The sequence below is a fragment of the Brassica napus genome, chromosome C2, assembly GCF_020379485.1.
Source record: "Brassica napus cultivar Da-Ae chromosome C2, Da-Ae, whole genome shotgun sequence".
In the NCBI taxonomy this organism is placed as follows: Eukaryota; Viridiplantae; Streptophyta; class Magnoliopsida; order Brassicales; family Brassicaceae; genus Brassica; species Brassica napus.
The window spans coordinates 26968977-26983454 of NC_063445.1; the positions used below are offsets into that span (position 1 = coordinate 26968977).

General features: G+C 44.0%; 3 protein-coding genes across 4 annotated transcripts; 2 read left to right on the forward strand and 1 right to left on the reverse strand.

The window, feature by feature from the left end:
* Positions 1 to 435: 435 nt before the first annotated feature.
* Positions 436 to 2577, forward strand: LOC125582297. The gene has a single exon (XM_048748918.1). It carries the CDS (start codon positions 436 to 438, stop codon positions 2575 to 2577), a length of 2142 nt encoding a protein of 713 aa, XP_048604875.1.
* Positions 2578 to 2604: 27 nt separating this feature from the next.
* On the forward strand, positions 2605 to 6285 carry LOC125582298. The gene has a single exon (XM_048748919.1). The coding sequence runs from the start codon at positions 2605 to 2607 to the stop codon at positions 6283 to 6285; it is 3681 nt and encodes a 1226-aa protein (XP_048604876.1).
* Positions 6286 to 7211: 926 nt separating this feature from the next.
* LOC125581890 lies at positions 7212 to 8866 on the reverse strand. Of its 2 annotated transcripts, none has more exons than XM_048748083.1 (3): positions 8300 to 8866; positions 7580 to 8219; positions 7212 to 7492 (listed from the first exon to the last, which is right to left on the reverse strand). In XM_048748083.1, the coding sequence occupies exons 1-3, from the start codon at positions 8690 to 8692 to the stop codon at positions 7401 to 7403; spliced, it is 1125 nt and encodes a 374-aa protein (XP_048604040.1). In that variant the 5' UTR covers positions 8693 to 8866; the 3' UTR covers positions 7212 to 7400. The 2 variants fall into 2 exon arrangements, with proteins under 2 accessions (XP_048604040.1, XP_048604039.1); XM_048748082.1 differs by having other exon boundaries at positions 7212 to 7498; positions 8300 to 8832.
* Between the last annotated feature and the right edge of the window lie 5612 nt (positions 8867 to 14478).

Here is a 14478-nt window from a genome sequence, read left to right on the forward strand (position 1 = left end):
CTTAGTAAATTGAATCTAGATGAGAAATTTAAAGACAATGTATTAAAACTCTTGGATCTCAGATCTGGTCAAAGAGACTCTTCGGCTGACGTCCAGGTTCGTCTGAACCAAGTAGTTCATTCGCGGTAAGGATCAAGATGTGGGTTGGACGATCCATACGGCCCAAATTCGCGAGAACTGAAGGTCTCCTGATTTGCAAATTGCATAACTCCCACATCTGAACTCCGTTTAATCTGATTCTTCTTCGAGGAGCTCCGTAATTGAGTTGAGAACATTCTCCAAGTGATTTCATGCGAAGAGGACTCGTTTGTTGGAAGATATGAGTCAAACAATGAACATATATCATTACTGCTTTCCATGATCAAGCCATGCATGTCTGTTTTGCCCGGTGCGCTACTCAAGGGCGCATCATTTACCCCTCCTATCGCCAGCACCATGGGGAGCAATGTAGCTACAACTAGCTCCATGCCTGATCGAAACACCGGTGGGAGCACCCGTTTGCCTCCACCGCCACCTCCTTCCGGGTCTGGAGCAGGAACCAACATACCGTCCGGGGGCAGAACATCAGCTTCGGTGTTTCAAGCTAGGGTTTCAACCCCAAGCACAGACGAATACCAAAGGACGGATGCTGATCCTGCAGCTCTCCGCACTAACCTCGCTCGGAGCCTAAGGACCAATGAGCGACCTATTTCGCCAGCTAGCTGGGAAGACGACCGAGCTCGGTCTCACCAGGAACCTGCTCGCCGAGTATCTAATAATGACCCAAATGTCCTTCCCTTCGAGGGACCTGACGCAATTCGCAGGTACATGGAGCGAACCCACGCAGCTCTCCAGAAATTGGGAGCTCAAGTTCACAAGGTAACGAGCTCAGCTCCCGAAATCGAGAGCTTAATTGAGGAGACTCGTGGAACTCCGTTCACCGATAGAATTGCCAACTCTTACATAAGAGATACTCGAAAAATTAAGATTCCTGAATACGATGGGAACGCAGACCCAAAGGCCTATTTAAGAGCCTTCCGATTAGCTATCGTTAAAGCTCACTTCACAAAGGAAGAGTGTGATGCAGGATATTGCAGAACATTTGCCGAAAACCTGATCGGAACAGCTCTCGAATGGTTCTCCAGCCTCGAGCCGAACTCTATAGACAGTTTCGATCAATTGGCTAACGCCTTTATGAAGCAATATTCAACTCACATCCTGAAACAAGCGTCTGAGGCTGACCTCTGGAAGATCAGACAAGGACTGGGAGACTCACTGCGAGTCTACATCGAAAAGTTCAGAGCAGTAAGAACTAAACTCTCGAATCCCAACGATCAGGTAGCCATTGAGGCTCTTAGGAGAGGTCTCTGGTATAAATCAGGTTTCTTCTCGGAGCTAACGCTAAATCCCCCTCCAACTATCGACGACGCCCTCCATAAGGCCTCTAGATACATTACCTTGGAGGAGGAAATGGCAGCATTAGATAAGCTCCACAGAAAACCCCAGAGTCACCCGAAAGGCGAAGCCTCCGATGGAAAGGGACCTCACAAAAGAGGTAGCTCCCGAAATAATCAGACCCAGGGAGAACATTCTTACGTAGTCGAGGAAGACAAGGAAGAAAAACCTGTCGCCGCGACAGCTAAAGCCCCCTGGTCCAAAGGTTATGACGAGAGCAAACATTGCTCTTACCACGATCGAAAGGGACATTCAACCGAAGAATGTTGGGACCTCCAACGACAACTGGCTGCTAAATTCGCAGCCGGAGAAATAAAAGATGTGGACCTCAAAAAGCCACAACCTTATCAGAAGAGAGGTCCCAGAGATAGCTCTCCAAAACGCGAGAGGTCACCTGAAAAAGAAACAGACTCACCACCCCCAGCTCCCAAAAAGAGAGTCGATATGATCCTTGGAAAGTTTCCACAAGGAAAAAGCCTACAAATCGAGGCCCTCTTGAGTAAACCACCTCCCCAATCGAGCCCTGGCTCAAGGATCGATTACATCCTTGGAGGGTCCGATGTGTGTCAAGACTCCGTTAACTCTATTAAAAGTCACGTACGGAAAGCTGTGTCAAACACTCAGTCCAAACCGACCAAGCCTGAGTCTAACACTAAGATCTCTTTCTGGGAGAGTGAGACATTAGACCTCGATAGACCTCATGACGATGCCCTTGTCATAACATTAAATATAGCAGGGTACGAGGTACCTAAGCTCATGATCGACACCGGAAGCTCCGTCGATCTTATTTTCTACAACGCACTAAAGGGAATGGAAATAGACGACTACGAAATTGTCGACCAGAAATCCAACCTCGTAGGTTTCTCAGGTGAAACAGCCACCTCATTGGGAACAATTAAGCTCCCAATTATAGCTGGCGGAGTCATGAAAATGACCAACTTCATAGTTGTCGACAAACCATCCCCTTTCCACGCAATCCTCGGAAGGCCTTGGATTCATAAGATGAAAGCAGTAGCTTCAACTTATCACCAATGCGTGAAATTTCCAACAACCAACGGAATAGCTACCATACACGGTAGCCAAAAGATTTCAAGGATCTGTTACCTGGGAGGATTCGAGATCATAAAAGAATCCCCCCAATAGCAATTACAGATCCAGGAGAGTCGCGAAATGCAACGAAATATCCGAGGTCCCCCTAAGAACCTCACCGAAAAAGTTAGCATCGACGACTCAAATCCTGAGAAACAGGTGAGCATCGGATCCGAGCTACCTCTCGAAACCAAAAAGGAGCTCGTCGAATTCCTAAAACAGAATATCAAAACCTTTGCATGGACCACCAGCGACATGAAAGGCATAGATGCAAATGTCACCACTCATAAGCTCAATGTAGACCCTACTTTTAAACCGATCAAACAGAAACGTCGTAAGCTAGGTCTAGAAAAAGCCCAAGCTGTCAACGACGAGGTCGATCGACTAACAAAGGCCGGGTCCATCCGAGAGGTACAATACCCCGATTGGCTAGCTAACCCAGTGGTAGTAAAAAAGAAGAATGGGAAATGGAGAATCTGTGTAGACTTCACCGATTTAAACAAAGCCTGTCCTAAGGACAGCTTCCCGTTACCTCATATCGATCGTTTGGTCGAAGCAACGGCTGGACACCAGCTCTTGTCCTTTATGGATGCCTTTTCAGGATATAACCAGATTATGATGGATCCTGAGGATCAAGAGAAAACCGCATTCATAACTGAACGAGGAACCTATTGTTACAAGGTCATGCCGTTTGGTTTGAAAAACGCGGGAGCTACCTATCAAAGGTTAGTAAATAAAATGTTCGCTGGACAACTCGGAAAAACCATGGAAGTCTACATCGACGACATGTTAGTCAAATCCTCAAAGGGGGAGGACCACATCTCCCATCTAAGAGAATGTTTCGAAATCCTCAACAAATACGACATGAAGCTAAACCCAGCTAAGTGTACCTTCGGAGTACCTTCCGGCGAATTCCTAGGTTACCTCGTAACCGAAAGAGGCATCGAAGCCAACCCGAAACAAATAGCGACATTCCTGGAAATGCCATCACCTAAAACGACCAGAGAGGTACAAAGATTGACCGGACGGATCGCAGCACTAAATCGATTCATCTCCAGGTCCACCGATAAATGCCTTCCATTCTATAAACTTCTGAAAAATAATAAGAAGTTCTTATGGGATGAAAAGTGCGAAGAAGCCTTCAAACAGCTGAAGGCTTACCTCTCGGAACCTCCGATACTATCCAAACCTGTAGTAGGAGAACCACTGTACCTGTACCTCGCCGTGTCGGCAGCTGCAGTCAGCGGAGTGCTAGTACGAGAGGAACAAAACGAACAGAGACCTGTCTATTATACTAGCAAAAGCTTAATAGACGCCGAGACGAGATATCCCACCATGGAAAAACTAGCCCTAGCAGTCGTGACAGCTGCCAGGAAGCTGCGACCTTATTTCCAATCGCACTCGATCATCGTAATGACCTCACAACCATTACGGACGATTCTGCATAGCCCTAGCCAATCCGGACGATTAGCCAAATGGGCTATAGAGCTCAGCGAGTACGACATCGAGTACAGACCCCGAGCAGCAGCAAAAGCTCAGGTCCTCGCCGATTTCGTTATTGAGCTAGCATCCGAACATCTAGACCAGGAAACAGAGGTTCCGAAATGGAGCCTATACGTGGACGGAGCCTCGTCAAGGCAAGGCTCCGGTGTCGGTTTAAGACTAACCTCCTCAGCCGGAGAAACCATCGAACAATCCTATAGACTTGGATTTAACGCTTCCAACAACGAGGCCGAGTACGAAGCACTAATCGCTGGATTAAAGCTCGCCCTGAGCCTCGGAATTCGGGAGCTAAACGCCTACAGCGACTCGCAGCTGGTAGCTAGCCAGTTTCACGGGGAATACGAAACAAGGGACGAAAGAATGGGGGCATACCTCGAGGTCGTCCTAAACCTCACAAAGCAGTTTGACAAGTTCGAGCTAACGAGGATCCCACGAGGGGAGAACTCCTCAGCAGACGCGCTCGCCGCATTAGCTTCCACATCCGACCCTCTCGTAAAACGAATTATACCCGTGGAAGGAATCGAGAAGCCAAGTATCGACATAGCTACCAAGGCTGAGATGGATAGCAAACCAAAGGAAAAAATAGAGGATAACAGCCTCCCGACGGTAGCTACCCAAGTTTTCACGACATTCTGGTTCCCGAAAACTAGAACACGCAGCTTTAGAAAGCACACCTCCAGGAAAGCAACCCAGAACCCGGAAAACAACGACAAAAGTGAAGGTACTCACCGAAGTTCAGACTCCCTAGAGCCTAACTCTACGAGTACCTCCGGGGGCACCATCCAGACCTCGGAGCCACTTGTCTATAAAGTCCAAACAAGAAGCCGCACCGCTCTTAAAAACGCATCTAGGAACGCTACACAAACCACAGGGGATAACGAGGAAATTGGAGATATTCCTCAGAACCTAGAACCTACTCCAACGAATATCTCCGGGGGCACCACGGCACCAGGTCCCGAACAGGAATCTCCCTCCTCTCTTCACAACAAAGTTGTAGGGAGAGAAGACTGGAGAATACCGATCATGGATTACATCCTAGAGGGAAAAATTCCACCCAACAAGTGGGAGGCTCGAAAACTCAAAGCTTTAGCAGCAAGATACTGTATAATCGAGTCAGCCCTCCACAAACGAAGTGTCTCCGGACCTTACCTAAAATGCGTTCACGGCCTAGTAGCTATGAAACTCATGAAGGAAATGCACGACGGTTCCTGTGGAAACCATTCCGGAGGCAGAGCCTTAGCCATCCGAATAAAAAGACAAGGCTACTTCTGGCCTACCATTATCGCAGATTGTGAGGTCTACTCCTCATCGTGCGACAAATGCCAAAGGCATGCACCGATCATACACCAACCAGCGGAAAAGCTGTCTAACATATCAGCTCCCTATCCGTTCATGAGGTGGTCTATGGACATTATAGGTCCATTAGTACCTTCAGGGAAAGGAAAGAAGTTACTAAACCTCCTGGTCCTAACCGACTACTTCACGAAATGGATTGAAGCTGAAGCTTTCCAACAAATAAACAGATTCGAGGTCGAAGGATTTGTTTGGAAAAACATCGTATGCAGGCATGGCGTCCCATACGAAATCGTAACCGACAATGGAGGACAGTTCATATCCCACGACTTCAAAAGTTTCTGCGATAAATGGAACATCCGCCTCACCTTCTCATCACCTCGGCGACCTCAAGGGAACGGACAGGCGGAGGCTGCCAACAAATCAGTTTTAGCAAACCTCAAGAAACGCCTAGGAGCCCAAAAGGAGCTTTGGTCGGAAAAACTACCCGAAGTACTATGGGCCTGCCGAACCACCCCACGAAAAGCTACAGAGGAAACTCCCTTCTCCTTAGCTTACGGGATGGAAGCTGTCGTCCCAGCAGAAACCACCGCAGGTAGCCTCAGACGGGAGCTCTGCACCTCAAATCCCGCAGCTAATAACCAGCTCCTGATGGATAGCCTCGACTTGATCGAGGAAAGACGAGACCAAGCCTTGCTTCGCATTCAAAATTATCAGCAAGCAATGGCACGACACTACAATTCCAAAGTAAGGCCCCGACAGTTCGCCGTAGGGGACCTAGTGCTTAGGAAAGTGTTCGAAGGAACAAAGGAACCGGGAGCTGGAAAGTTAGGAACCAACTGGGAAGGACCCTACCGAATTATCCACATAGTACGACCCGGAGTTTACAAACTCCAGAAGGTACGAACCGGGGTACCTGAAATCCGATCGTGGAATGCCACGAACCTCAAAAGATACTATCATTAGGTACCTAAAACCCCCGAACTACGTTTGGCTTGATCCCTTGACTGGGTACGTAGGCAACTCCGTCATGAGTGCAGCCCCAACCTCTTCTCACCAACCTCCTCACCTAAGCCAAAGGGGCAGGTGTTACCAAGAACACTTAGCCTAAAAATAGTTACTGTGTAAATAATCTGAATCATGTATTCTCTGATATCTGATATTAATAAAACGATTGATTCAGTTTCATAAACATCAAAGGTCTTAAAACCCTCCAAGAAAATTTAGGTCCCCCTAAATCGGGACCTAAGCTCAACAATCTCGAATACATTCAGGTCCCTGAAAACCTGAACCTAAGGTCTTAAAATCTTTAATACACCCAAAGGTCTTAAAATCCTTAATACACCCAAAGGTCTTAAAATCCTTAACATAAACCAAGGTCTTAAAATCTTTAACAATCAGCAAGGTCCTAAAATCCTTAACATAAACTAAGGTCTTAAAATCCTTAACAATCAGCAAGGTCTTAAAATCCTTGACAACTGCTAAGGCCGCAAAATCCTTAACAATCAACCAGGTCGTGAAACCCTTATCAAAATCGAAAGGTCTTAAAATCCTAAAGAATCAGGAAAATCCCGAAATTCCTCAATTCCATCTGTTAAACTTCAAAGGCCTCGAAGTCCTTCGAATTAACTCAGGTCCCTATAAATCTAAATCCAGGTTCCTACGAACCTGAACAACCAGGTCCCAGAACCTTTCGAATCGGACTCAGGTCCCCGAGCTAAAATCAAGATAAGAACTTCTCCTTAAGGTTATCACGACCGAATATCCATTAAGCTAAATGCTTATCATAAATTAAGACTAAAGGTCCTAATCCGACTCAACGATGACAGCACACAACTCATCTGAGATTCGCAATCACTATGATTAAATGAAACGAGGTTAAGTTCAAAAACTTAAAACAGAAATAATAGCCACGATTTAAACATAAGAAAGGGTTTAAAAGCCTCCCCAGGCTATTGAAATCCAGCAAGTGTTAAGGTTTAAAGGCCTCCTCAGGCACTAAGTCATAATGCATAACGAAACAAAGCCCTTAGGCCGAAGTCTTAAAAACACAAAACATAAAGCTAAAAGAGCCGTAGCTCTCAATCTTCCTTCTCTTCCTGAATCGGATCACCAGCACCGGCAGGAACTCCCTCATCGACCACATTGCCATCACCTCCTATAGCTGCCTCGACTGGAGCTAAGTCAGGAGCCATCAAACCCAAATTAGAGCCATACTCCCCAGAAAAGGATGGATTAAACATGTTAATCTCGAAAGTACCTGAACTCTCCGAGATCTGGGGAAGAGGAAGCTTGCTGACCGAGAAGTCAGAGACTTGAGCCTTCTCATACGCAGTTGTCGCTTCTGGTAATAAGGCCACCAATTGGTTGTACTCCTCTTCAACGCTTTGGATCTTGTTGTTCAGCATATCCTTCAAGAGGTCGGCATTAGCTTGGAGCTCCTGAGCGTACACCAAGGCGCTGACCTCATCTTTCTTCCTAGCAAACTTCTCCTTAACACAGACTAGGATCTTGCCGTAAGCTTCGGCGACTTCTTTCTTCCCTTCCCTGACAGCCAGCTTGACTTCAGCTTCCTTGTTCTTCTGGCTATCCTGGGATGAGGCAATGAGCTCACGTACTTGATGCTCAGCTATCTTTCGAGCAGCATCCAAATCGTTGATCCTCCTGCTCTTCACCTGGATATCGAGCTTTTGACTCTCGATCTCTCCTTGCTGAGCATCGGCCTTCGAGCCTAGCCTCGTCACTTCGGCTTCGAGTTCAGAAATTCGAACCCGGGCTTGGTCAAGATCGGCTTTGGCTGCCTTAACCATCTCGGTAACCTCAGCAAGTTCACCAGCATTGGGGGCAGCATACAGAGCATTCTCAAACCTGAGCTGGGCCCTGTTAACAGCCCCAGCCAACTGCAATAAAACCAAAAAAAAATATATAAATATCATCGTCTCCAAAGAATGTAAACAAAGAACAGATAGAGATCACGTACCTGACCCATACAGTGAGCAATATCGAGATACTCATCTCGGTTAGTCAAGTCCTTGAGCGCTGGAAGGGGACATCCCACCCTCTTCAGGTGCCTCATTATCGCAGCTAGGCCCCAAGAGTCGTCCAAGATCGACCCAGGCTTCGAATGGGTAAAGCTCCACCCAACAGTCCCTCCTCTAGAGGACGAGGAAGAAGAACGGGTGGGAGCTCCGCCCTGATCGGTCCTGGGCCTCTTGTGTCTCGACGGCTCGACCTCAGAGGTATCCTTCGGAGCCTGGTAGTCAGCCTCCGGCACCTGGACCTCAGGGAGAGGAGCAGCATCCTGAGCTACAACCTCAGTTGGAGTAGTCTCGACAACAGGTTTGGATCCTCCGTCGTCCAAAACTTCCTTCATTGAGATAAGGAACGATCCTCCTTGGTTCTTGTCGCTTCCACGAGAAGCACTGGCAGCTTTAGAGGGGTTACCCCTAGAACGGAATGATGGTCACAGAGTCATGTCACCTGGCTGAGACTTTTCAGTTCCCGAAGCACTAGCACCAGTTGAGATCGATACAACTGAATCGCCTGCCGAAACTGGAACAATGGAAATCCTTAAGTTTAAAAACTTCAAAGCGATAAAATCATTAAAAAGGTTCGAACAAGAACTTACTCTCAAGGTCCTCAGCAGGAATGGGATCTTGGAAAGAGGCGTTGTAGGTATCTGGGAATCTGGCTGCACTTATTCGAGAAGTGGTGTAGGCTACCCAGGTACAGGGACTCTGCTGCAACTTGCGGTATAGAGCTCTGGTGAGCTTGGTAGAGAGCTTCGGAGGATCTTCGATTTCTGCAAGTAAATCAGAGCAAAAAGGTTACTCGGCCATAAATGAATAAAACGGAAAAAGCATATCCCTAGAATTCCTAACCAGATGGATTAGTCCAAGTGACCCTAAGGTTCCGACCCACAGGAACCGTCGAAGGATCAACTTTAACGTAAAAATACTTCTTCCTCCAGTCATCATCACTACTAGAGAATCTGAAGATAACATGATTGGGACGACTAGGGAGGTAGTAGGTCCCGGTACCACCCTCCTTAGAGGCGCTTTCCTTCAGGGAAAAGAGGCTCATAAGTTCGGTAAGACCGACGCTAACCCCCTCCTCTTTGGACCTAGTGATAAAGCCGTTTATCACCCGGATAACCGAGGGACAGAGTTGGGAAAGGGCTAACTGATAATGATCTAGTAGATCAAGCAGTAGGGTCGGAAGAGGAAATCTCAAGTGAGACTTGGAGATATATTTCTCATGGCAACAGAACCAACCCTCCGGAGCGGTCTCGGGGGTTTCGTCGGAATTACAGGCACGGCCAAGCTCCTTTTGGCCGAAATCTTGAACCATGAGGTTAACCACGTCTTGATTTTTCAGCAACGAAGGCAAGTGAGGACTGCTCCCGCTAGAATCGTCCTTCTTCTTCCGTTTAGAAACTCTAGTCGCGATTGCCTCCCTGGCTGTCTTTTTCCCCTTCCTCATCTTGGCTCCGACTTCTTGCTTAACTTTCAGTAGTTTAGCTCCAGAAGCAGAGGGAGGCATCCCGGATTCCCCGGAACCTTCTTTCGGATGATCCATAGTACGGGAAGGTTAAGGAGAAAATCGATTGCAAGGTTTGGGAGAAAATTTGCAGAGAAACGTAACGAGGAAGATAAAAAAAAATAGAAATCGCAGTAAAATAAAGAGAGAGGAGAGAAGTTACCTTGAAAACCGAACGGAGGCGTGGAGAAAGTGGGAGGCTAGCAGTTAATGTTCACAGCTTTATATCCCATCACCTCTCGAGAATTGGAAAGGTCATTTCAAACCCTCTCCATCTGAACCGTAGATTCTGCCAAACGTAATAAAGACCGTTAGATCGGGTAAGCCGAATCTAAATAGGATAAGAACTAATCATTATCTCAACAAAAAGATAAGATCGATAGCTAGATTCTAGCTTCCGAGACAAAGGATTTTATTCGGAAGCTGGGGGCAACTGTTGGACCCGAATATGACCCTCAGGTGAGGTACCGATAAGCGTGAGCTAGCATGTGGGTTGCGATAAGCCCATCATAACAAAGGGAGCTGAAAGCTGAGCTGACGACTGGACCTGGGAGACATCATAGCAGAGGTCACGACAGAAAGTGAGCTAACACCTTGAGAGACTCGGTCAAGAGGAGCCTAAAGCGAGTTCCGTAATTGAAGCCGAATATCTCGGAGAACAGTTGAAGAGCTGCCAACGAAACCTAGACTATATAAAGACGGAGAAGATAAAAGACAAGCCATCTTTTTTTCCAGATATCAACTTTTGTACTAGATTAAAAGCATTACGAATTCTTTAGTAATCATCTCAAGATACATTCCTTTGTATTCATCATCTTTCAACTCATCAATAAAATCATATTCATTCTTCAAGTTTATTTACGGGATTCAGCCCACGATTCTCATTCATCTCTCTTGACCTAACCTAAATCTAAGAAGTGAAACCTTGTCTCTCACAATATTGACAATGATAGCCTTCCATGCGTTGTCCATCCAGATAACATACCATATGCTGGAAAATCACTTATTGTCCACATTAGTACTGCCCGCATTTGAAAGTTTTCTTTACACGAAACATCGTATGTTCCAGCACCTTTAGCCCATAGTTGTTGCAACTCATATATTTGTGGCTGAAGAAACACATCAAGTGATCTCTTAGGATGCTCTGGTCAGGGAACGAGAATCGAGAGAAACAAAAACTCTCGTCGCAAGCACAAGTTTGGGGGTAGGTTGTATGGTGTAAGAATGACGGGCCATAGAGAATATTGTCTTCCACTCTTGCCAAACGGGCTGAAAGCATCAGTACATAATCCAAGGTAGACATTTTTTCTCTCATACGCAAAGTCGGGATACTTTGATTGGAAATGCTTCCACGTTTTTGCATCTGAATGATGTCTGATCTCACCATCTGTTGAATGCTCTGCATGCCATCTCATTGGTTGCGCTGTGCGTTCAGACAGATACAACCTCTGCAACCTTTCCGTCAAAGGCAAATACCACATCCTTTTATATGGCACTGGAACTCTTCCACTCGTATCTTTATAACGAGGCTTTCCACAAAATTTGCATGTAACCCGCTGTTCATCCGCCCTCCAATAAATCATGCAGTTGTCGCTGCATACATCTATTACCTGATACGATAAACCAAGACCAGCTACGAGTTTCTGAACCTCGTAGTATGAACCAGGAGCTACATTATCCTCGGGTAGAATACCTTTTACAAAATCAGCAATCGCATCCACACAGTCTTCAGCCAAATTATAATCTGTTTTAATGCCCATCAATCTTGTAGCAGATGATAAAGCTGAATGACCATCTCTGCAACCTTCGTACAATGGTTGCTTTCCAGCATCCAACATATCATAAAATCTCCTAGCTTGTGCATTGGGTAAATCTTCCCCTCTAAAATGATCATTTACCATCTGCTCAGTACCTACACCATAATCTACATCCGTTCTAATTGGTTCTTCTAATCTAACAACTGGCTGAGGTTCGCTAGTACTACCATGTTCATAATCAGTTTCCCCATGATGATACCAAATTTTGTAACTTCGTGTAAACCCACTCAAATATAGATGAGTCCAAACATCCCACTCTTTAATAACCTTTCTATTTTTACAATTCGAGCAAGGACATCTTAACATACCTGTTTTTGCTTCCGGTTGTCGGTGAACTAACCCCATGAATTCGGTTATACCTCGTTGGTATTCTTCCGTAAGCAATCTCGTGTTCGGATCCAAATGAGGTCGATCGATCCAAGAACGAAAATAATTTGAAGAAGACATGTTTTTTATGAATCTAATTCGTGTGTAAAGAGAGTAAGAGCGAGGATGAAGATATGGAGTGAATGAAGAGGAAGAGGGGTGCTTGTATTTATAGTTGAAATCCTGCCGACAGACCGAGGAAATTCCGACTGAATTCCGACGGAAACGGCTAGTTCGTCGGAATTTCCTCGGAATTTTTAAAATCCCCAAACGGCTCTCTAACGGCTATAATATATCCTCGGAACTCATCGGTTTTTTCCGAGGAATACGTTTTTCCTCGGTATTCCATAAGAATATTCCGACGGATTAGTATTTCCTCGGAATTCCGTCGGTATATTCCGAGGAAATTCCGAGGAAACCGAATTTTGTGTTTCCTCGGAATTACCTCGGAATTCCCTCGGGATATTACGAGGATTTTATTTTCTGTCGGAATGTCCGTCAGAATACCGCTGTTTTCTTGTAGTGATATTTCATATTCTGCTAACTCAAATAACGATAAAAATAGAATATGTCAAAATCCAGCCTACGGATTCTGATATAGTAATATCAATTATTCTGTTATTTCTAATTGTTATTGGTTATTTACGTCAGTAGTTGGTTAATTATCTGAATAAATGTTAAACTCAATTATTACCTCCATACGTTAAAACTTAAACCTAAAACCCAATGAAAATCCTAAGCATTAGATCCAAAGGGTAAATTCTTATCCCAAATAATATACCCACAAGTCTAAACCCAAAAAATAAACATGAAACTCTGAACCCAGAATAAATCGTGAACCCAAACTCATAAGATAAACTTTAACCCTTAAATCCTAAACCATAAGGATAAATATTAAATCTAAAGGATAAACACTAAACCCTAACACGAACGATAAAATCTACTTCAAAAGATGAACCTTAACCTTGTATCAGAAATAGACCCTAAACCCAAAGGATAAACCCTTAACCCAAAACCCAAAGAATAAATCATAAACCCAAAATCATATGATAAACACTAAATCCAGAGGATAACACTAAACCCTAAACCCAAAGGCAAACCCTACTCCAAAGGATGAACCTTAACCATGTATCCGAAGGATAAACCTTATACACTAAATTGTAAAGCTTAATCTCAAAATAATATAAATCATACAAAAAAAATCACGATAATAGTTAGAGGAATAAAAAATATCCAGTTAAAAAAAAAATTCAAGTACCGATTACACTCTCATGTCTCATGATGATTCTATGACTCTAGGTTTGAGTTATGAGTCAAACTTTCGTGCTATTCGAACTACTTTAGATCTTAGTATGACAAATAATCCTCATGCAGAATTCAATGAATAACCCTAGCAATCCTATGATTAGAAATTTGGCATTAAGCTATGAAATCCCTAAATCTAGGTTCGGGCATAAAATTTGAAACATGAAATCCGAACCGAACCCGAACCAAAACAATCTGACCCATTATCCAACGCGAAATATATAAATACCCAAACAAGTCTTGTAGGGTGATACAAAGAATATTTGGACTCAAAATGTTATTAACTAAACCCGAACGTGTAATTCAAAATATCTGAAATTAATAGTCAATAGAAATATTTGAAATATATATAAGTATTTCAAATATTAAATTCAATATTTATGTTAATATGATATATAAAAATAAATACTAAAATTTAAATAAATAATTTAAGTACACAATTAGTTATAAATAAGTACTTTATACTTTGATCATTGACATAACAAGTCTACTCTATCTATAAGTAATGCATATTGTTTACAAGTCATGTTCGTTTCCGTGCTTGATTTAACATTTTATTGTTATTTTATTAATTTTATATATGTTGGATTATTTTTATTCAATTTAGGTGTTTTCATGTTTTTCTTTAATTTTTTTTACTTCGGATATATTCAAACATAACCGATATAACCCGAATCCGAACGGTATATGGTTAGTTTATGGGTTTTAGGACGCAATACAATTTTGAACCGAACCCGAAGTGTTATTATCCAAACCCAACCCACACTAATAAAATATTATAATGGGACCTAGGAGTGTAAATTCAAACCCTGAAAACTCAAATACCCAATCCGAACCCGAACCCGAACGCTCATGCCTACCCAAAATTAACATGAAGTCTACTCAGACATAATCAACCTGATAAGACATATTCTGAATATATTGCATAAATAACCAATAATAAAACCAAAAGAGTTCAAACTAATCTTTGAAGGAGAATTGATCTTCTCTGTAAATCTAAAAGAAAGCTTAGGAGTCAATAATGGCTTTACAATAGATAACATAAGTTAAGGGAAAGCTTTGGGGCCGGACTGCAATTCTTGAAACTTCATTAAAACCCATCGCATTACTGGATGGTAGAACGACATCGTCT

What these genes read in the sequence shown, in the direction of transcription:
- LOC125582297 (XM_048748918.1), top strand. Translation starts at nt 436, where the DNA reads ATGGGGAGCAATGTAGCTACAACTAGCTCCATGCCTGATCGAAACACC.
- LOC125582298 (XM_048748919.1), top strand. Translation starts at nt 2,605, where the DNA reads ATGCAACGAAATATCCGAGGTCCCCCTAAGAACCTCACCGAAAAAGTT.
- LOC125581890 (XM_048748082.1), bottom strand. Translation starts at nt 8,692, where the DNA reads ATGAAGGAAGTTTTGGACGACGGAGGATCCAAACCTGTTGTCGAGACT. An exon ending in TTGCTCACTGTATGGGTCAG is followed by an intron (nt 8,220 to 8,299) that starts GTACGTGATCTC and finishes GTTTTATTGCAG; the next exon opens with TTGGCTGGGGCTGTTAACAG. An exon ending in CCAGATCTCGGAGAGTTCAG is followed by an intron (nt 7,499 to 7,579) that starts GTACTTTCGAGA and finishes CTCCTGACTTAG; the next exon opens with CTCCAGTCGAGGCAGCTATA.